At 34.8% G+C, this 24454-nt stretch overlaps 1 protein-coding gene across 5 annotated transcripts in view; it reads right to left on the reverse strand.

Annotated features, from left to right (window-relative positions):
- Positions 1–24454, reverse strand: part of ARHGAP5 (Rho GTPase activating protein 5) — a 73907-nt gene that overhangs the window by 30774 nt on the left and 18679 nt on the right. For 4 of the 5 annotated variants that reach the window (XM_076004113.1, XM_076004111.1, XM_012773431.3 and 1 more), the window contains one exon: positions 4148–4295. In XM_076004113.1, coding sequence (XP_075860228.1) covers positions 4148–4295 — 148 coding nt within the window. The remainder of the gene's footprint in view (positions 1–4147; positions 4296–24454) is intronic. The other variant, XM_076004114.1, reaches the window with a different exon arrangement.

Consider the following 24454-nt stretch of genomic DNA (forward strand, 5'->3'; position numbering starts at 1 on the left):
GGAAGAGATGGGGTCTCACTATGTTGCCCAGGCTGGAATGCAGTAGTTGCTATTCACAGGTGTCATCATGGCATAGAGCAGCCTTGAACTCCTGGCCTAAAGCAATCTTCATGCCTCAGACTCCCAAGAATCTAGTATACAGGCCTGTGGCATAGCACCCAGCACAAGATTCTTGTATTGTACATTATGATGATATATTATTTGAGGGTAAACTATAATTAAAGATGTACATTGCAAACTCAAGCGCCACTAAAAAAATCCTAAGAGACAGATACAACTAATAACCTGAAATTACAAACAAAATAGAATTAAAAATATTCAATCAATCTAAAACAAAGTAGGAAAAGAAAAAGGAATAATGATCACATGGTATATAAATAGCAAACAAAAATATGATGGTAGATTTTTACAAATTACACTAATAACATTAAAAGCCAATGATCTAAACACTCCAATGAAAAATAAGTAGATTGCCAGACCCAATGATATGTTGAAATCCATTTTAGAAATATAAATTAAAAACAAAAGTACAGAAAAAGATATACCACAAACACGACTCAAGTGAAAACATCATTGGCTATATTAGTATCAGGCAAAGTAGACTCCTGAACAAAGAATACTACCGAACATAAAGAAAATACTTCATAATGGAGGTCAGTTCATAAGGAAGAATCTCAAAACACATGAAGCAAAATCTAACAGAAGTGAAAGGAGAAACAGAGACAAATCTACAATCATGATTGCAGATTTCAACAGTACTCTTTAAGTAATTAAAAAAACAAAAGTAAACACAAAAATTAGTCAGGATAAACAAGACTTGACCAATACTCTCAAGGAATTTGACTTAACTGACATTTATAGAATCCTTCACACAACCGTATAATAAACATTCGGTTCAAGGTCCCATCAAACATTCTTCAAAATAAACTATATTTTGGGCTATAAAAAATGTCAATAAACTTAAACAGAAATCAAACTTTTTTCCCAACTGCAACAGAATGAAAACAGAAATGAACAACAAAGATTTGGAAAATTATCAAACATTTAGAAATCTAATAACCAATGAATTAAATAGGTTTCTATTTTTAGAAATTACAGAAAAACAAAAAGGAGAAAGAAATAAAAAGTAAAATTCAATGAATTTAGAAATGGACCCTTGAAAGATAATCAGTCCTTAAAAAAAAAAAAAAAAAAAAAAAAAAGAAATGGACCAAAAAAGGAAAATCAACAAAAGTAAAAGCTGGTTCTTTGAAATGATCAATAAAATTGATAAACCTCTAACAACAGTAACAAAAAAAGACACAATTTAGTAGTATCAGGAAATAAAGACATCACTACAGATGCTACTAGGCATTAAAAGGATAATGAGGAATTGTATAAACACCTTATTGCCAACTTACATGAAATGGACAAATTTCTCAAAAGACAGAAACAAACAACTCTTACTCCAGAAGAAATAAAAAATAATTTGAGTAGCCCTGTATCTATTAAAGGAATTAAATTCACAGTTAAAAACATCCTCACAAAATTCTAGGTCCAAATAGTTTCAGTGGTGACGTCTACCAAAACTTAAGAAATATTACTATCCTACACAAATTCTTCCAGAAAAGAATCTCAATCTATGATGCCATTTTTACTCCAATGCCAAACAAAGACACTGCAAGAAAACTACAGACCAATCAATATCCTTCAGAATGCAGAAATCTTTAAAATTTTAGAAAACTGAAATTAGCAATATATAAAAAGGATAAAACATTATGACCAAGCAGCGTTTATTCCAGGGATACAAGGTTTAACATGTGAAAGTCGATTAATATAATTCATCATATAAACAGTAAAAAAAAAAAAATATGAACATCTCAACAGAGGCAGAAAAACCACGACAAAACCAAAACCCATTTTGCATAAAAACTCTCAAACTAAGAATATTAGAATACTTTCTCAATCTGTTAAAGAGTATCTACAAAAACTCAATAGCTAACATTATAGTTAATGATGAAAGATAAGATACTTTTTGGGGTGATGAAAATATTCTGTATCTTGATTATGGTGGTGGACACATGACTATAGAGGTATTAAAATTCATAAAGTAGAATTAAAATTGGCAAGTTTTATTGTATGTAAATTATATCAATAAAGCTGATATTTACAACTAGCATATTTTCTTCATGGTTGTTCAAAAAAGTTTAGCCTTTTGTTTTCTTTTTCATTTTTTTGAGACAGGGTCTCTCTGTTGCCCTGTCTAGAGTGCAGTGGTATTCCCATAGTTCTCTGCAACCTTAAACTCCTGGGCTCAAGTGATCCTCCTGGCTTGGCCTCCCAAGTAACTGAGACTACAGGCATGTGCCACCATGCCTGTCTAATTTTTCTATTTTTTGTAGAGATGCAGTCTCACTCTTGCTCAGGCTGGTCTTAAACTCCTGACTTCAAGCAATCCTCCCACAATTCTAGGATTACAGGCATGAGCCACTGTACCAGGTCTTTTATACAAGAGAGCTAATTACAATAACACAAAAGTACCGATCATTTATATCAATGTATCTAAGGATCTATAAACAAAATACAATTTTAATAACTACCACGATGCATTTACATTAGTACAAGTTGAACTTTAAATATAGTATGGCTGTGCTACAGTCCATACTGAGGATTATAAATTGAACTCTTAAGCAATTGGGAATTTCTGCTAAAACTGATTAGTTTTAAAATCTGTAATAAACTCAAGCAATATACTACAATGACGGCAACAAAAGAACTAGCTTTAATGTTTTATTCTACTATGCAATCTATTGGTACCTTTCTACCAAAGCATTTATATAAATTACCTGTGAGTTGACCTAAACCAATTCAACGTTGTGTTAAGAACTGCATTTTTATCTTACACTTGGAATTCATTCATTTTCCTCTAACCAAATCTCGTTACTATGAAAATATTCACAAAATGAAAAATTCTTAATTATAATAATAAATGTACAAAATGCTAACTTATCATTATTTCAGTATTACTTATCAATCCCCAAAGGAAAATATTTTCTAATTGCTGAGTCATATCCATAAGGCCTAATTATATTACTAGAGAAAATGAGAACTATTTAAATCCAAAGCAGGAAGCTAATATTACAAGAACCTTGACATTTCTATGTTAAGGATGAACAAAAATATAGACTAGAAATTTGTCTAATAATGCTTCTCAAGTACTAGTTGAAGGAAACAATAAATGATTAAGAGCAAATACAAATGTAGGCTCTATAAATTAAAAATTACTAACTGAAGGGGAAAGATACATGCTATTTCAACTATAATACTTGTGAATAATGGAATTTCCCCACATTCCACTCTCTTATTAAAAATGAGAGTCAGCATGCCTCACCAAATAGACAACCCAATATAAACAGAACTTAGCTGATAATCAAATTAAAGGATAAAATGTACATCTGGGTAAAAATCAGCGGGATATTTTAGATATGACATAGGTATCCTACAATGCAATCTTCTGCCTCTATTACGTACCTCTGATATGCCCACCACTCACTTTTTTTAGTTTTAACAGTTTACATTAGGCAAAATAAACATAAGAGCAGGCTTGTTTTTAAAAGAGCAAGCTATCTACACACTCCTTAAAAATACAACTCAAACCATATATCAAATCAAGCTGGAACTGCTGGATAAGTATTAATAGCACAAATAGAATGAGCTGCCTTTTATACATCTGAACTACTGTTAAAAGTTTTAAAAAGAAAATCCATGTGTAAAATGGGTCATGACAAATAGAAATTATACTTAAAAATACTGAAAACATTCAAATTATTGATTCAAACTATGACTATCTCTTGATTAAATGGCATAATAATCAAGCTATTCTAAATTCCAGAATAAGGTAATTTTAACATTTTAGCATTCAACTTAGCCATTTATTAGGTTCAAGAGAAGTCCAAAAAAAGCACTACTGGTCAACAACAAAACTTCTTTCAAATATCAGATGGTTACCTAAGAAGTGAATACTCAAGACAATCAATCGTAATAATTTAAAACTATACAGGAGTCTTTCAAAATTTAGCTTTAACAAATCACAAACATTTGACAAACTGTTGGTGCAGCAAAAGTGAAAGTTTAAATCAAATCTCTTGCAATGATACTTCTATCTTACCCGTATCTTCAATAAATTCCACACATTTTTCAACAAAGAGTGGTATGGGTTTCTCGGCTGTAACCAGATCCTGGAGGGGCATCCCAAAGTAATTACTTTCCCAATTTCTACGTGTTGGTGGATTGAAGTTCTTAGTTTTCTTTTTCTGCTACAAGAAAACATATTCAAGTTAAAATTATTAATTTCATTCAGAATATTAGTATTAAGCAAAGTAAACACACAATTTGGATCAAAAGAAATATTTAAAAGCCACATGCAACCTAAATGTCGATCAACACGGCACTCATTAAATAAATTTTGGCAGAAAGCAGCAACTTGAGCAATGAGAGAGATAAAAGTGAACAGAAAAAAAAGTGACTGACTAGAAGAAAATGTTCTCTTTTGAAAAATAACAGAAGACTAGATAGGTAGAAAGAGATTAGAAAAGATCATTTTTCAATGCCAACACAAGGGCAAACTAGGAGTAAGCAATGCCTGGTTCAGTGTATGTGATATGTCAGTTTTATTTGGTCTTTGAGGCAGGTCAAAGTGAAGTTTTTGTGTTTACCTATATTTGTAAGAATATAGTTTTAATTATTGATTATATAATGAGGCTATGTAATTTCATGAATTTTTAGTCCCATCATTTGTCCCTTCTTCCTATCTACTGACACTTATTTAATATTAAGATAATTTTCAGAAGTAATGTACAGAACATTTTCACAATAGTTAAAAATGAAATTAAATAAGGAATTTCAGAGTATTAACTTCAATCTAGCATTGGAAAGAAAATGATTCTTAACCAGAGAGTGAATATCTCAAAAACCTAAGGAAGTACTCTCTGGAATCAAACGGAGGGGATTCTGATTCAGTCTTTCTGAAGTAGGATATGGCAAGCATTCCTACAGATGATTCTATTGTACAAACTGCACTGATAATCTCTGAAGTATAGGAAGAAAAAAAGTTTCCAGAAATTCAAAAAGGATCTAAGAGCACTTTCATAGACAGTCCTGGCTCCTTTCTAAGTCTAATTTTATCTACAAGTTTTTATTTTCTTTGGTATAAATAAAAAATCCATTTATATTTGTCTTAATTATCATTACTGGCTTACAAATAAGATAAAAACATTATCATTTCTAATCAGAAAGGTGTGGATGGGGAGGTAGAAGAGGGAGCACGGGTATGGTTTTCAATGCCTGAAACAACAGTCCTCATCTTAGTTTCCCATTCTTCCCAGGAGAGTCTTTTCTTTGATGAATCCCTCATTGCATTCTTCCAAGTCTCTGGATACTTTCAATACTTAACTAAATCCTTTCAATTTCAGGTCACCTCACCCAGCAAACTTTTCATTAAATTTAAATTTTCATATACTATTACTCTCCAGTGATACAGATTACATGCAACTCTGGTATATACCGACTACACACAACATAATCAAATGTGTCTAGTCAACAGGGCATCACAGTGTGCGTTTGACCTGGTTCAAGATCTAACCCAAAAAACCAAGTGGTGTGGATCTTTACTCGTTAAATGATCCTTCCACTGCCACCACCACCAAAAGAGAAGGATGTGCAAGGAAGGGAACACGGAGAGTCTATAACCTAAAAGCTGAAGTGGGGTACAGTGGCTGGGTCTTCTTTGTCAGGAGCAATAAGGCGCTCTGCAGCCTGCCCACTACTAGCTACATTATCCTTTGATTAGAAAAGTGAAAACTGAAGCAAAGATGTTTTTTGTTTGGAGAGATAACAGGGGTGAAATAGATTACACTTAGGTAGATTAATGAAAATAACAATGCCTAAACAATGGCAAGAGCAAGAGGAACGAAGAGATAAAGAGATTTTAATAGTCTGCAAAGCCACTTGAGGAACACAAAAGTTGTAAGACAAGCCAGGTAGATAGTCCTATTTGCTCCAATCAGCCCTTAAGAAATCCTCTTTTTAATACTGGCCACTAGGAGCCCATCTAAACTCTCAGATAACTATGAAATCATTCCATCCCTACCCTTGGGGTCATGAGAAAGAGGAAAAAGTGAAGTCTAAACTTTATCCAGGTAGCCCTGAATACTTAAATTGGGGGCTTGAGACAAGAAAGCAAACTAAGGTAGATTCTCTGGCTTATGCTCAGTAAATATATCCCATGTATGGTCCATAAAGTTATAAGGGCAAGTTATTTAATTTCTGCAGTTACACCAATATTCAGAGCTACTAATCTAAGGTAATGAAAGGTTAAGTAGCTTATAGTAAGGAATTTCTGGCCAACTCTAAAGGGATACTTTACTAACACAGAACTGCTCTGACAGTCAAGTTTTAATCCATATATACTGGGGGTAAGCCTATGTGACTTTATTCTATTATACTACTAATAATTAATGATACTGCTACAAAAGAAAATTCTATGCAGAAAATAAACAGCTATGAATTAGACACACCTGTATCAGCTTTTGTGAAGAATAAAAATGTATACATACACAATTTCTTTTTTCTGTGATAGTACTTAACCATTATAATCAATTCAAGGAATTCTTTTAAAACATGTGACTTCTGAAAAACTCTCCACATAATTCTGATATGTACCCCTTGGTTAAGAGTTACTGATCTATAGCTACAAACTTATACCAACTCAAAATGATTTATATAATTTAAAACCTAGTTAATAAATGAAACTATCAAAGCCTAGATTACAACTGCTATAAAATGCCATCAAGGTTCTCCAAAATGCAAGAGAAAAATTAGTGTGGTATTTTGTTATTTTTATCTATAGTTTTGACAAACATTTAGTCAGAAATGACACCTCCATGTAATTGTGCCAGTGGAAAACAAATTCTGATCTATGATATTCAATTTTTGATTCATTACTACATTCATATCTTGATTTCTGCTTAAATGCAAATGCCCGCAGCCTTTTTTCTAGCCACTTAACCAAATTTCATGTCTGCAAAAGCATACCGCAATAGCATGAACATTCCATTCACAATAAATGTAAACAATGTTATCAATTAAGTGTCCAGCAGATATTAAAAGGTCTTATTTGTATAAGTAAACAGGACCAGGAAGAGAAAAAAATAGCTCTTTCCAGAAACTGTTTCTCCTGCTTCAGTATAATCAGCAATACAGTAAGGAGTCATCTAAGCAACATCCTCAAATAAATACTATAATCAGTAACATAAAAAAAAAACACAAACACCTCAACTGCTTCACTGGTAACCACCAACAAACGGACAAAACTTAAGTGTCAAAAAAAAGTTGACTAGGCTTTCAATGAACCAATCCAGCAAATAAGAAAATCTGGACCTCTATTCTTTTAGATGTGATTCTTAAAGTTAAAAAAAATCAAAGAAATGAGACAACAGAAGATGAAATATAAAGAAACAGAAAGAAAAATGCCACCGCAAAAACAAAACGCTCTTGAGAAGCAGCAAGTAAAAGACTTAATATGATTGAAAAGATCAGAATAAAATGGAAAAGACCTTCAGAGTTCCCTCTTCCTGCTATGTTATTATACACACCAAAAAAACGCTGTGTTTTGCTTCTATCTATCTAATCTATTTAGAGACAAGGTCTTGTTCTATTGCCCAGGTTGGAACAGCCTGACCATAGCTCATTGTAATACTGAACTCCTAGGCTTAAGCAAGCCTCCCACCTTAGCCTCCCTAGTACCTAGGCCTACAGGTGCGTGCCACTATGCCCAGCTGAGGTTTTGGTTTTTTTTTTTTTTTTTTTTAGAAAAGGGGTCTTGCTATGTTGCTCACGATGGTCTTGAACTCCTAGCCTGAAGAGATCCTCCCTCCTGCCTCAGCCTCCCAAAGCACTGGAATTACAGGAGAAAAGCACCACACAGGCCCTTGCTCCTATTTAAAAAAGAAGTCTCAATCTTACTCCTCTTGGTAGTTACTGCTCCAAGATGCTACTCCCTTTTGCAGACAAACTATGTGGAAGTCATCTATACTAGCTGTTGCCAATGTCTCTCCTCCTTCTAATCACTCTTAAGTGCAAATTAGTCTATTACCCTCATCACTCTACTAAATCTGCTCTTATTACCATCACCAATGATTGTTTTCCAATACCTAGTTATCTTAGTTTTTCAGCAGTCGCTTTCTTCACTGGACTTCTAGCAAACCAACCCTGTTACCTTACTCATTCTCCCACTCTCAGTCTCCTTTGCTGGTCCCTCCTCACCAACACTGTAATATTGTGAATACCCAACACAATTCAGTCCTTGATTGTCTTCTTCTCTCTAACTATGCTCACCCTTTTAGTAATGTTATCCATATGCTGATAACCTAACTTAATCCTTTCTGCTCAGCTCTTTCACTTACTCTAAACTAATGAAAAATAAACTACCTGACATCTTCACTTGACTGTCTAAGAGATTTTTTTTTTTAACATGTCCCAAACTCCAGATGCTTTCCTTAAAATGTACTCTATCTTCAGCCTTTTTCATCTCAGTTGTAGGCAAGTCCATCCTTTCAATTGTTCAGGATAAAGATCTTGGAGTCATCCTTGAGTCTGTCTTCTTTTTCTCTCATATACTACTTCCAATTGTTAAGCAGATGTATAAAATGGAAGCTAACTATGTCTCACCATCTTCATTGTTAACTCCCTCGTCCATAAAGCTTGAATCACCATCTCACAGATCTGTATTACTGCACTGACTGCTTAATTAATGCCACCTGTTTCTACCACAATTCTCTACAGGCCATTCTCTACAGAGCAGACAGAATGAAGGTGGCTCCCCAAATAATGGCCTAAAATGCCATATACAACCTGCATGCCTTAGACTCTGCTCCTTAATATTCTGACCTCATTTTCCTTTAGTTTCCTCATCATTCATTCCCTTCCTTAAACCACATGGCTTCCTTGCTATTTTAATGTCTGGAATGCTCCTGCCTTAGGACTTTTGTACTGGCTGTTCCCTTTACCTTCTCTACACTGACCACCATATTAAAAACTGCAATCCTACTTCCTGTCTTCCCAGCAGCCTCCCAGTACTCCCAAATCCTCTTTGCTTTTTCTCTCCACAATACTATATAATTAACTCATCTATTATTATTATTGGTCTCCCTTGCTACAATTTAAGCTCAACACAAGGGAAGGTTTTTTTTTTTTGAGACAGAGTCTCGCTTTCTTGCCTAGGCTAGAGTGAGTGCCGTGGCGTCAGCCTAGCTCACAGCAACCTCAAACTCCTGGGCTCAAGCGATCCTCCTGTCTCAGCCTCCCGAGTAGCTGGGACTACAGGCACGAGCCACCATGCCCGGCCGATTTTTTTAATATATATATTAGTTGGCCAATTAATTTCTTTCTATTTTTATGGTAGAGACGGGGTCTCGCTCAGGCTGGTTTTGAACTCCTGACCTTGAGCAATCCGCCGGCCTCACAGAGTGCTAGGATTACAGGCGTGAGCCACCGCGCCCAGCCAGGAATTTTTATCTGTTTTGTTCATCAACATACCCCAAAGACATGGAACACTGTGAAAGAAATCAGTCCAAGTAGTCCAGAAAGATATGTGAGGTGTCTTTTAAAATAATGAGCTTAATTTGTAGAATTAATGACCTTACTATGTATTAGGAAAGATAAACAATAAATAAAAGGGAATCATCAAGTTAGAGACATATTATACTGAACTAAGTAAGCTTTAGAGAATCTTAAAAGCAGTCAAGCTAAAAAAGCAAATCACCAACAGTTGTGGGAAGATACCAGGCTAGCCTCAGAGTGATCAGTAAAACTAGAAGTCAGAAGAATCACTTATAGGAATCTTCATGGGAAAAGAGTATGTTGAGAATGCTTTACTTAGCCAATATGTCATTCAGGTATATAAAACCAGTAACTAAAATTTTTAAAAAGTTCTCAAATAGATAATGATTATATTTAAATTATAGCACTCTCAAAGTCATTCTGAAAAATCAAACACATTAAAAAAGAACTTATGCTGAAGAATTTGTGTTATGAAAAACATTAACAGTGAACAATATACTTAGCTGAACATAAAACTAATTCCAAGTAGCAGTGGTATGGCTATTAAATAAAATATAATTTATAATTTTGTAGGTAAAGCTATAAAATGTAAAAATAATTTGATAATAGGCCAGTACCAAAAGCCCCAACCTATCCTAAGAGGGGGAAATGGGATATAAGAGATAATGCAATTATACTAGTGCACAACAGGTATGATGACTTATTATTTGTAGGATGAAGGATGAAAAACTGAAATGGAGCTTAATGTAATATTTAAAGATAAAAATAAGCAGCACATAGTTCCTTTTTATATTTTTTGCTAATGATGACTAAACAGAAAACAAAACAAAAAAACCCCAAACAAACATATAACCCAACTAACCACATGCCATTTAAACAAAGAAACTCCAAAGAGGTGAAAGTAAAAGGATGAGTGAAAGTAATGATGTTTGGTTTTTAAAAGAACAATGTTAACACTGGAGTTGTCTTCAAGGCAAAAAAGCCTTTAACTATACAAAGAGACTCTCTTGACAATTATCCAGAATTCAAACCACCAAGTAGCAACAACAAATTACAGCAGAAATAAGTAAACATCTATGGAAACAGAGTAACAGTTGGAAATTTTAGATGATCTCGTCTAATCTATCAGCTCAAGTATGTCAAAATTAATGATAATAAAGATTTGAATTAAGGTTAATTTTAATAGACTCACACACACATTAGGTAAATTTTAAGAATAGTATAAACAGTATAATCCCATTTCTGTAAAAATAAATCATTCATGTTAAATATAGCCAAAATTAAAACCAAATATCAAACTATGATAATAATCCCCTGGCTTTGGAATGAGGGCATAGTGGGAAAAAGAAAAGTGGAGGAAATTATACAGAATTTTTAATTTAAGATATATTTTCTTTTGTAAAGGAAATTATTTTTAAAGTATCAAAATTACTTGTGTAACCAGAAAAAATGGTTAAGGTTTTAAAAATTTTATCTATCATATATAAATTTTAATCCTTCTTCTTCCAAAAAGGAAAAAGATCAGAAATCATATTTTTCCCTAATGGCTTCCAATCTGAGTTTTCTCTGGTCCCCAAATACTCTGTTTCACACTCAAGAGAGTCTCAACATATCCCAGCATATTCTGCAATTAAAGAAACCCATGTAGTACACGTACTACCTACCCTCTCCCTTTCTAATGTCCTCAAATCACACTTCGTTGCAAGGTAGAAAAAATGGGAACGCCCTCATATTACCACCATGACCAACCTAACTATAACTCCACCCTGTTCCATCTTTTCCTTCCTATAATAACTGAAGTTCAGTTGTATAAGCCACTATCCCCCACTCTTATGTCTAAATACTTAATACCTTTTCCTCTCTTCTCTCCTGTTACTCCTATTTCCCATCCCTTTTCTCCCACAGTATGTTTGTCCTCTCCTGGGTCATTCTTATAAATATATACTCTCTGATCTCTCTTACCTTTAAAAACACACAAAAACGCTTCGTTGATTCTACATTGCCTTCTAGTTACTGCCCCAATTCTTGCTCCTTTTCATAGCAAAATTTCTTGAAAATGTCATCTGCATCCACTGTCTCTACTTTTCACATCCCATTCACTCTTCAACCCACTTCCAGCTGGCTTTCCCTAGCATTCCACTAAACTACTTGTCATGATCAGATACTATCAAATAAAAAAGAAATTTTCTTCATCCTTCTTGAGCTCTCAGCAACATTCTTTCTTGAACTTCTTCCTTAAACACTTGCTCTATGGCTCCTATATCACTACTCAACTAAGTTTTTCTCTTTTCTCACCGAGGATTCCTATTTCAGTTTTATCTTCCAACAACACTTCTACCCCAAATCAGATCTGAGCTTTTCTTTCTCTAGCTGTAATCTGACCTTATGTGAATTTAACTAATCCCACAAGTTTAAATCCTTTTACATCCTGATAACTCTTCCCTGAGTACCAGATTCATACACCTAATTTTTAGACTATGGCATTTCCACTTGGATGTCCACATACTGTGTTTCCCTGAAAATAAGACCTACCCATAAAATAAGCCCTAGCAGGATTTCTAAGCATTTGTGCAATATAAACCCTACCCTGAAAATAAGACCTAGTGATGGGTGTGGCTACGCAGCGCATCTGCACAACCCAGGCATTTCGTCCCTGAGCGGTAAAGACGACCAGCAGCCCTTCTCATCTGCCCCATGAGAGCTCTATTGCTCCACATGAGAGATTGGGGCCAATGGTTCTAAAAGGAAATAGAGTCCCAAGAAATTCAGGATGGAATTCGGGGTTTGGAGAGTTATGATGATGTTCCAGAAGACGACTTACCTATATTTGAATAAATGTAGATTGTTGTGCCTACTTAAAAAAAATAACACATCCCCTGAAAATAAGCCCTAGGGTGTCTTCTTGAGGAAAAATAATTATAAGACCCTGTCTTATTTTCGGGGAAACATGGTAGATATTTTAAACGTAACATAAAAATCACAAACATGTCTTTATTCCTTCTGGTCTGAAACATTTCAATTTGAGTCTTTTCTATCTTAGCAAATACATCTAGTTGCTCAAACCTTAAATCTAGGAGACAATCTTGACTTTCCACTTTCCTTTACTCTTCAGTGAACATATCATTAGTCCTGTTATTACTTCCAAAACACTATCTAGAACTGGTCACTTTTCCCTTTTTTGGTACCTGTACCTGGCACAATATCTAGCACAGGGTAGACACACAGTAAACATTGACAGAAGAAAACAAAACCATAAATAGGCAAAAGAAAGCCTTCATTACACAAGATTTCTGTTAAAATACAAAGTACTGCTAGTTTATTTACCAGTTTACAGAATCAGTTTCATTTACCTAATTCTTTATTCCTATGGGAGTCACTTAGATAGGCATGTCAAAGAGTAAGCATCCTAACCTAGTCAAGATTCATACAAAATAATGATTATTTGTCATAAAGTTACAGGAAGACTTAACTAGCCAACTCTATATGAATTCATCTGGACATAAGGTGATGTATACTTTCAACAGTGTGTAAGAATTAAGAAATCACTATAACATGCTAGGTTACTATGAAGGATACAAAAACCAGTGGAACTTAATGCCCTTAAGAAACACATAATCTATTATGATGAAAAAATAGCTCACTACCAGTTATTTTATTACTAGCGCATACAAAATAGTATGTGATTAAGTGTCAAAATAAATAGATGACCTAAACCCAGACTTCAAAAGGTAAACCTTTTGATATGAGAAGGGATGAGGTGAGAGACATTTTAGGATTTGAGAAAGGATCTCGTCTATAAGTCATTTATTCATCTAAATATTTGAGTGATTACTGTAAGTCAGGACAAGGACTCAGAAATCACTAGAAACTGCCATTTATTTACTATATATTAGGCACTTAATTCTATGTGCCTAATCTTAAATCTTCACAACACCTCTGAGATAGCTACTATTATCTTCCATCTATTTTGACATACCTGGAATTAAGAATATATGTGGGAGTGAATAAAGAGGGTAGAAAGGTAGGCAAGGGCCACACACTGCGTACACCTAACCTCAGGTGGCTAACTGAAGAATTTTAACTTTATACAGAGGTTATAAATATATTTTTCAGGGAGTGGGATCAGGCACTTTATTATAGCGCTGTGCTATCCCTCAGAAAGCAACATAAAGAACAGCTTGAAGTAATGGTGAATGGAGGAGAGAAACTTCATTTAAAAAGTTATTGCACCATAAATACTGGTGAAAATGTGGAGGAACTAGACATATCATACATTGCTGGTGGGGATTTAAAATGGTACACCCATTCTGGAAATCAGTTTGGCAGTTTCTTAAAAGACTAAACATGAAATTACTATACAACCAAGCAATTGTACTCTTGGGCTTTTATCCCAGAGACACAAAAACTTACGTTCATATAAAAACCTGTACTTGAATGTCCACAGCAGCTTTACTCAAGATAGCCAAAAACTGGAAACAACCCTGTATCTTCCTTCAACAGGTTAAAAAACGGATATACTCATAACCATGGAATATTACTCAGAAATAAAAAGGAAATGTTCATACATGCAACAACTTAACTGAATTTCAAGGGAATTATACTAAATAAAAAAAGTCAATTCCAAAATAAAAAAAAAAAGTCAATTCCAGAAAGTTATATACTGTATGATCCCATTTATATTCTTGGAATGACAAAATTATAGAAACAAAAATCAGATTAGTGGGGGGGAGGAGTTAAGGATGGAGGAGGGGGTGAAAAGGAGAAGGGTGTGGTTATAAAAGACCACCACAAGGAATCTGTTGGTGATGGAACTGTTTTGCATCATGACTGTCGTGGGGGATACACAAATTATATATCTGAAAAATTGAAAAGAACTAAATACACATACAAACGAGTGCAAGTAAAACTGGGGACAAACCCTCTCAACCAGGGTCAATTTTGCCCTACAGGAAGCATATGGCAATGTCTAGAGAGACATTTTTGGTTGTTGCTGGGGGGATGCTACTGGCTTCTTTCTAGTGGGTAGAAATCAGGAGTGCTGCTAAACATTCCAGAATTCACAGACCGCTTCCACAACAAAAGATTATGCAGCCCAAAATATCAGTAATGCTAAGTTAAGAAACCTGGTATAACAGAATGTTATCTTTAAGGAAATTCCTGTGAGGTTCTAGAAGTCAGTCATACAAGGCATGTTTATACCTGTTCAATAGGTTTTTCCTTATAGGTAATAGCTTTTACTTCCCTATCCTCACCATGACTGGATAAGATCTTCAGGAATCCGTTACAGTAGGTCAGAACTATATGCTACTGCTGTTTATCGTACTTGGCTTGTTTATATCATACTTTATTTCACTGAAAATGTGTTGCTTTCACTTCATTTTCGCAATCTTAAGGCTGTCATTACTTCTTACCTTATTACACTGAGCTTTTTAAAAACTAAACATTTTGAGATAAGTGTAAATTTGCTTTTACATGCTATTGTAAAAAAAAAAAAAAAATGAACACAGATCCCATGTACTCTTTGCCCAGTTTCCCATAATGGTAGTATCTTATAAAACTATAGTACAGTATCACAACAGGGTACTGAAATTAATATGATCCACAGATCTTATTTAGATTTTCCCAGTTTTACTTGTACTCATTTGTGTATGTTAAGTCTTTGTAATTTCTCACATGTGTAGGTTTTTTTATTCTCTACCAGTCAAGACACAAAATAATTCTCCTAACCCCTGGTGACCACTAAAACTGTTTTTCATTTCATTGTGCTAGGCTACTAAACACAAAGACCAAGAACTCAAGTTTGGCTACTGATATATTCCTGAAAAGTCTGAGAATGTTAACTTTAAAAAAGGTCCACACGTGACTCAAGACTGAGAAACACTATTATAGGTTATACAAAGATGAACAATAATCACAATTGCCCTCAAAAAGCTTATAAACATCAAAAAACAAATATTATTAAACTACAATATAAAGTGATTACTTTAGTAGGAAGTAGTAGTATTATGTTTTCGTATAACATAACAATGTGAGAAAAAAGCCTTTAGTGGAAAGCCAGGACTCTATGAAGGTTTAACATATTACCTGCCACATGAGTTGTATTTAACTCACACTAGTTTTGAGCCTGGGGCTTTGTGAAGCATATGTAACGCACATAACTCTTCACCTTAGGAGCTGCAAGAACTATTTTTCAAGCTGCATATAACTCACACACATAAAACAAAACAAAACAAAACAACAAATTTTTTCATTAGATTATAAAGGATTGTTTTATTTTTGAAGTTTTTGTTCTATTTTTGTAATAAAACACTGTGGCCCCAAGAAATTTGTTTTCTAGTGTAGCAGTCAATGTGTCAATCCCCCCCTCTTTCAGGCTTATAAAAGCTGAAGGTACTGGCTGAAAGTCCAAACATATTTCAGAAAGCAGCCGTTGTGAAGGCTGTCTCATACTTTTTACTCTAACACCAGGTTTAATGAGGGAAGAAAAAATAACTAAGTGCAAATAAATTCAGTCTAGGTTTTTGTACATACTAATCAGGCAAAATGGTTCTAACCTTAATTCAGGAAACTATATTCTCTTAAGATAGTATCTTCCTGAAAAAGCACTTCAACATATATTATCTATCTGGGAGCTGCTTTATTTATGCCATTAATCAACTTAAATAAAAAATAAGCCTAGAGTCACCTGTAGAGAGTTGTAGCAAAATATCTAGGTACTCAAGTGAATGGGGAGATTTCTACCTGGCTTCCCCAAATATACATTATGAAGTATATTCAAATAAAAGTAAGTTTTTCATTAAATTTAGCATCTCGTTCTTAGAAACACTGCTGCTCTCTTTGCTTCCCTCCTATCCGTTAGGTACTTTCTGTTACTCTAAGGTTTGCCAATCAGAGCATTAGTAAAGAATAAAGAAAAATTTCAGTGTCTTCTTCTTTCCTCACATCTCATAATAGGGTTCTTAAACTGGGGTCCACAGGTCTTCAAGATGTGAAACCCTTAAAGCTCCAGTAAGATTCTGTGCATGTGCATTTTCCCAGGGAAATTAACTAAACCTTTCCTTAGATGTTCAAAGGCTAAGAACAATTTCCCAAAAGTTCAAAACAATTACTTTATACAAAGTCTACAAGGTGTACTTTTTATTTGGACAAAGTTGGGTACAATCACAAGATCATACAATTTCCTTTGTCACACACCCTTATAGTATAAGGATTGGAAACACCAAAAACTACTACTTTAAAAAAGCAATCCTGGCCGGGTGCGGTGGCTCACGCCTGTAATCCTAGCACTCTGGGAGGCCGAGGTGGGCGGATTGCTCGAGGTCAGGAGTTCAAAACCAGCCTGAGCAAAAGCAAGACCCCGTCTCTACCATAAATAGAAAGAAATTAATTGGCCAACTAATATATATATATAGAAAAATTAGCCGGGCATGGTGGCACATGCCTGTAGTCCCAGCTACGTGGGAGGCTGAGGCAGGAGGATCGCTTGAGCCCAGGAGTTTGAGGTTGCTGTGAGCTAGACTGACACCACGGTACTCATTCTAGCATGGGCAACAGAGTGAGACTCTGTCTCAAAAAAAAAAAACCAAAAAACAAAAAACAACCGCAATCCTTTTATCCTCTGGGGTTTGTCTTCTTTAAAAGTCACAGATCAACTGAGATTACATGGAAATACTACAGAACTAGAAATCATAAAACTGTATCTACTGTAAAACATTTCTTCTAGGATTGAAACAATTTGTAGTATACCAAATTTTGGAGTACATAAAATTGGCAATCCTATAAATTCACCTATAATCTTCCAGTAGTAACAATGTCTGTTAGTAAGACAATTATTTTATGTTACAAGAGTTAAGTACCTCCTTGACACATGTTAACCAAATATATTTTAATAATTACAATCAATATGCTTCAGAAGTGAGTAACTTTAATAATTATTACTACGCCAGTTTTTTACTAACCATTCAATATGCTGCTATAAACACTAAGAAAATGTATCAATAAAGCCACACGGAAGAAATTTGTTTGCCAAATTACTTTTAAAGCACTGAAGATCAAGTATGCCACTGAATTAAGTCTCATTAAAACATGCAAATCAGAAATATACTTTAAAAATTAACCAACTAGGTCGGGCATGGTGGTTCACGCCTGTAATCCTAGCTCTCTGGGAGGCTGAGGTGGGAGGATAGCTCAAAGTCAGGAGTTGGAAACCAGCCTGAGCAAGAGTGAGACCCCGTCTCTACTAAAAATAGAAAGAAATTAATTGGCCAACTAAAAATATATAGAAAAATTAGCCAGGCATGGTGACGTCTGCCTGTAGTCCTAGCTACTCAGTAGGCTCAGGAAGAGGATTGCTTGAGCCCAGGAGTTTGAAGTTGCTGTGAGCTAGGCTGACTCCACAGCACTCACTCTAGCCTGGGAAACAGAGTGAGACTCTGTCTCAAAAAAAAAAAAAAAAAATTAACCAACTAATTATACTTCAATATGAATTTGAAAAGCAATAAATCATGGTCAAATGGACAACAGGAAAACAAATTCAAAGAAACAGCAAATAGTAAAATATAGGCAGAAATACCTGTGCTATATAAATCCACATTTATATATTATCATAAATTGGTGCAGCCAGCACCAAAAATGCTGAAGAAACAGCTTTTAACTTTATGAGAAATTACAGAAATACCATAGATCTAGTTAATCTATCACAGGTAGACCAACTTAGCCAATAAAAGAAATGCAATAGAAATGGTTACTAAAGAAAACCTAAGTAGGAGGCCAAGGTGGGAGGCTCACTTGAGCCCCAGAGTTCAATGCTACAGTGAGTTATGATCATGCCACTGCCCTCTAGCCCAAGCAACAGAGTGAGACCCTCAGGGAGGGAAAGAAGGCAAAACAGAGGGAAGAAAGATGGGAAGGAAGGAGGGAGGGCGGGCAGGCAGGTAGGCAAAGTAAATGTTTTCCAGATAAGACAAGATATGAGAAAGAACCAGTTTTGCTAAACCTTGTTGAAAATATAAAACATTTAATTTTCAACAAAATGAACTTTGCTAGACTAAATTCCTCTAAAGCAGAGCCAATGACCAAGTTAGGCCTATATCGGTTTCTAACAGTGTTCTGGCATAGCAGGCATTTAATAAAATGCCTGTTGAATAAAATGAGTTTGAGTCAAAATAAATTGTTAATTACTTAACACATAAACAGTTATTTTATTACTGCCACAAAAACAAGGCCATATATTTATACTGACTTACTTTAAATGATCACAGTACAACATGTCTTCAGTTTCACAGAAGACAACATTTCAGGTCTAGTACTGTACTAGACCTGAAATCAACTATAAACAAGATATAAATCTTGCCTATAGACATTGTGGTTTTCATCTTTAGAAATTACTTCAATTTGGGGGAAAGCCAATTTCACCCAGAGCTCTCATGATAAAGGCTCAGATCTAAATTCAGAAGGGTAATTCTACTCCCCTGGCCAGAGTATATTGATTAGAAGTGGATGCAGGATCCAACTCAAGACAAAGAGACTAGAAAAGGGCCTGGGAAAGAAACTTTCTCCCTTTTCTAAACATACTTCCTGTAAAAAGGGGACCTCACCTTCTCCCCTAAGGGGCTGCCCATAAGGTAATAATGGAGTAATCTAACCAAGATAACTCCCTGAAAATAAGTAAAAATAGAAAATCTGAAACTTTCAAGCACTTCAAGACTTTGCTAAATAAAGAATCCTTGGCAAAGTGCAAGCCTAACCTATTGGATCTGTAAGCACTATTGTTTTTATAGTAAGCTTTTTAACGAATTTTTATTTAGCCTTCATTAAAATTCCTTTAAGAACCTGATTTCTCTCAGATGTGAACAGTGACAGTTAATCTAACAATTAAGGTTAAGTGATACACACTAAAAACAAAAACCATGCTTACCCTATAATCCAGCAGTCCACCAACCTTTTTGGTACCAGGGACCAGTTTCACAGAAGACAATTTTTCCACAGTGGAGGATGTGGGGGGGGGGGGAGCTCAGGGAAGTGATGTAAGTGATGGGTAATGGCTGCAGCTCAGTTCCTAAGAGGCCAAGGACTGGTACCATAGTACCAGTCCTTGGCCCAGGGGTTGGGGACTGCAAGTATAATCTATGCATTTTAATGTAATTCAACAGAAAACATTTTTACTGATTTCATTACTTTTATACCTAGAATGAACAATTTACAGATCAAATGAGGTTCTAGAAGTCAGAAGTCAACTCTAAATCTAACATTCACAACAATCTAAAGATCTACCATATTAATGACATGGTTATCAACTTACTATTTGCAAATATAAAATAAACATCTTGTGACTCTCTGTATATTCATCTCTCTTCAGGTTTTTTTAAATACCTACATTGGTATTCTCCCAAACAGGCTCCAAACCCCACTATGATGGCTAAAACAGCACAATCATTAAGACACTACCTGATAGTGGATTTAGATAAGAAGGGAACAGTAAAATACAGAGAAAAGAACATGGACTGGAAGGAACATCTGAGAATAAATTAGGAGCCAGTAATTGCTCATATAAACAAGATAAAAAGATTCAGGACTTGGAAGTAAGATACACAAACAATTTTAAAAGAAGTTAAAAATGAAAAATCAGAATATCAGCTTACACTAATGTACCACAAATGTCACCAAGTATTTTACTATTTAACTCCATCTGAATCAAGCCAATAGAACTGAAATAGATAAAGAAGAAAAAAACAAAGGTATACTTCATTGAATTTATGTGTTAAAAACTGGCATTTCAGCCTGAGTAAGAGCAAGACCCCATTCCTACAAAAAAAAAAAAAATTAGCTGGGCTTGGTGACACCTGTCTGTACTCCCAGCTATTTGGGAGGCTGAGGCAGAAGGATCACTTGAGCCCAGGAGTTTGAGGTTGCAGTGAACTAAGATGCCACCACCACTGCACTCTAGCCCAAGTGACAGAGCAATACCCTTTCTCAAAAAACAAAACAAAAACTGGCATTTTTTAAACACGACTCATATTTTCTCATTCAGTTTCATTCTCTTAAAGCACTGTGTTTCAAACACTAGTAGATACGAAATCAATTCAGTAGATCACAACCAGTACTTCTGCACTTTATTAGACCAGAAAAATCAAAATAACATATACAGTTGTCCCACAGTATCCTGCAGAGGATTACTTTTAGGACCTCCACAAATACCAAATTCTGAGGATGCTCAAGTCCCTTATATAAAATGGTATAGTATTTGTATATAACTTATGGTCATCTTCCTGTGTACTTTAAATCATCTCTAAATTACTTATAATACCCAAAATTATGTAAATGCTATTAAATAGTTGTTATACTATATTGTTTTCAAATTTGTGTTACTTATTGTTGTATTTTTTGTTTTTTTCCCCTGAATATTTTTGATCCACAGTTTATTGAATCTGAGTACACAAAACCCATGGATACAGAGGGCCCACTGTACAAAAATGTTTAAGTATTGTTTTATGAAGATGCATTTCAGTTATATAGAAATATCTGTGTATATAATGGGTCATGATTTTCTTAAAAAAATAATTCTCATTGCTGGTTGCAATAAAAAATGTCTTACAGGTTTTGTTCCTATAACTAACACTAAACTTAGTTTGGAATACAAAGCAAAAGGCAGCCAACCATAAAGCTGTCTCTGGCAGGAACGACAACTAAGCTGACTTAAGAGAAATGTATCTCTGAGCCTTCCTTAAATCCACTGATGCCTAAAAGTTATGTTTTTCAGGTTTCAAGGAACAGCTCCCTTTCTGGAATCAAAGAATGGAGGTAAACACAATGACCCTTTCTCTTGTAGAAAAAAAGCAAACTGGTGCATAAACTCAGAAAGAAAAATTATAGGAGTATTTAATTTAAAAACTGAGTCAGAAAACTAATCACACAAATGAGACAAAGGATTGTTCTGAAATACAGGCCGTGTATATCTGGAATATATTTCAGGGCTCATGCACACTATGGTATCATTTATTTAGCACTACTATATGCCAAGCACTTGAAACACAGATATCCAATTTCTACTACAACTCCAAGAGAAATATTACAATTCATAATTTATAGGTGAGGGAACCAGCTAAGAAAAGGTAAATGGTTTATTCTTACTCTCTGCCTACTGTTCTTAAGGATCATCTCTGCTATTTGACCATTCAATATTGGCAGTTCCTCAATACAGTTAGGCAATCCTCTATATTCATTTCCTATGGGATTTCATGTTGCCATCTCTATTTCATCATCTTCTAAATATGTACCTCCAACTCAGACCTCTGCTGAGGACCCATAACTGCCTACTTGACATTTCTACTTCAACTCAAAAACTAAAGTTATAATTGTTACCCCCCAACTCCAAACCTAATTTCTAATGCTTTATCTCTCATGAACAGCATCATCACTGATGAAGCTAAATAAGCTAGAATTCTAGGAGGTATCTTTCCTATCTAATTCATTATCTTCACCTCCCATATGCAGCATATCATCAAATCCTATGGATTTTAAGTATGTCTCAAATCCAACCCATTCTCCATTTCCACCATTCTCCCTCCTTACTCCAAATGCTCCAAGCTTTCATCATGGTTCACTTAAGACTACTGTAATATACTAACTGGTCTTCCATATCCTCTCTAGCCTTCACTCAACCCATTTTCCATACTGTAGCCAAGTGATCTCAATAAACAAAGCCACTCACTTTCTAGTTGCAAATTATTCTTAGGCTAAATTCCTAACGTTGCTAACAGGTCTCAGAGTCTGGTCCCTACTTTAAGTCTCTCTTTACACTACTCTCTCCTGTAGAAAGCTAGCCATTTACATGGCTGCTGGAAAAATTCAGCCTGCCATATTTTTGAAAATAGTTTTATTAGAACACATCCATGCTTGTTAGCTTACATATTGTCCATGGCTGCTTTCACACTACAACAGATTTGACCAGCTACAACAGATACTGTATGTATAAAGCCTAAAATATTTTCTATCTAGCCCTTTACAGAAAGTTTGCCAATGCCTGCCCTAGATCAATGGTCAAACACACTGACTTCCTTTAAGAATATACTATGTTTCTTCCCACCACACGCACATGCTATTTATTCAGCATTACTCTCCATTTCACCCCACCAGTCTCCTAGTTAACTCATATTTACCTATCAGATCTAACTACAAATGACACTTTTCAAGAATGCCTTTCCTTATCATTTAGACCAGCACATCCCAATTCAGCCTGGTTACATTATAAGTGTTAAACAGCCTCAAGTAGCTGTTGTGTTGGAAAGACAGTCCTAAACCAGAGGTCTATTTCTGGACTCTCTATCCTATTTGCCAATGTGCCTATCTCTGTAGCAGTATAACACTGTCTTAAAAAATACTCAAGTTTTACTTTATATGATAGAACAAGCACACATACCGCCACCATCACCATTGTACCCTGACTTTCTTCTTCACAAGTATCTAGGATATTCTAAGTCCTCTACTCTTCCATATAAATCAGAATCATGGTGTGAAATTTCTGGAACTCTCTTGAAGACTTCTAATGAAACAATACTGAAACTAGAGCTCAGCCTGAAGAATACTGGCTTCTCTATGATATGCCATATTCATGGACAGAAAGGCAGTAACTCTGACATTTATTTAGGTCTTTTTAATGTCTTTCAATGAAGTTTTTTATACTTTTCCACATGGAGGTTTTACATGTTATGATTATTTTTAATGACTTGATAATCTGCAATGCTTTTGTAAATGATGTCTTCTCTAATTATTTTTTCTTATTTGTTGCTGATGTATAGAGAGATGAAATTGAATTTTGATTACTGATTTTATATTAAGCTACTCTGCTAATCCTATTAATACTAATAATTTACCTATAGCTCTTTTTTGGCTTTTATACTGATAATCATATGAGCCAGAAATAACAATTTTGTTTCCTCCTTTCCAATACTTATACTTTTCTTTTTCTTATCTTATTGCTTTAACTAGGATCTCCATGTAACACTGACTAGAAGTGGTGATAAGTGGTGAGTTGTTCCTGATTGAAAAGAGAATGTACTTCCCCATTTAGGATGACAGGTGACTTTTATAAATTTTGTTTGTAGATATCTTTTTTCCACATTAAGAAAGTTCTTATCTGTTCCTAATTTATTAGTTTTCCCATTTATTTGTTAAATTTATTAAGTGCTTTTTCTGCATCTATTGCCACTGTAATATTTTTTCTCCTTTAGTCTGTTTATTGAGTAAACTATATGTATAGATTTTCTATTAAGCCATCCTTTGCACATGTGGTATAAATCCAATGTGGACATAGTTTTCCTTTTATATACTGTTGAGATTTTTTTATATTAAAGGTCCAAAATCCCTCATGTAAAACTCTTGGAGCAAGATATGTTTCAGAATTCAAACTTTTTAGTCACTAGCAGCAATGTACGGCACACAAAGTATATTATGTAACAACCTCAGCACCTAGTACTCAACCACATTACTATTTTCACACTGAACTGCATGGATATTCACTTTAAATAACAATGGTTATAAGCAGACTGTCATCTGTTCAAGTCAGGATTTGCCACCAATGAGAACAGGTCGAATCAGGTTGTGTTGCCAAGTTCTGAAACTTTTGGTTTTCAGAGGTTAATGAATTTCAAAATAGCAGTTAAGAGTCTGCTCGGTGGACCTGTAATTCATTTAAGATTTTTGCATGTATCCTCATGAGTAAAATGGGAGTATAATTTTCCTTTCTTACACCATCCTTGTCTGGTTCTAGAATTAAGGATAGAATAAACTGAAGAATGTACTTCTTTGCTTTCTATTCTCTGGAACAATTTATACAACACTGGAATGACTTCTTCCTTGA

Source organism: Microcebus murinus, chromosome 6 (genome assembly GCF_040939455.1).
Source record: "Microcebus murinus isolate Inina chromosome 6, M.murinus_Inina_mat1.0, whole genome shotgun sequence".
NCBI lineage: Eukaryota > Metazoa > Chordata > Mammalia > Primates > Cheirogaleidae > Microcebus > Microcebus murinus.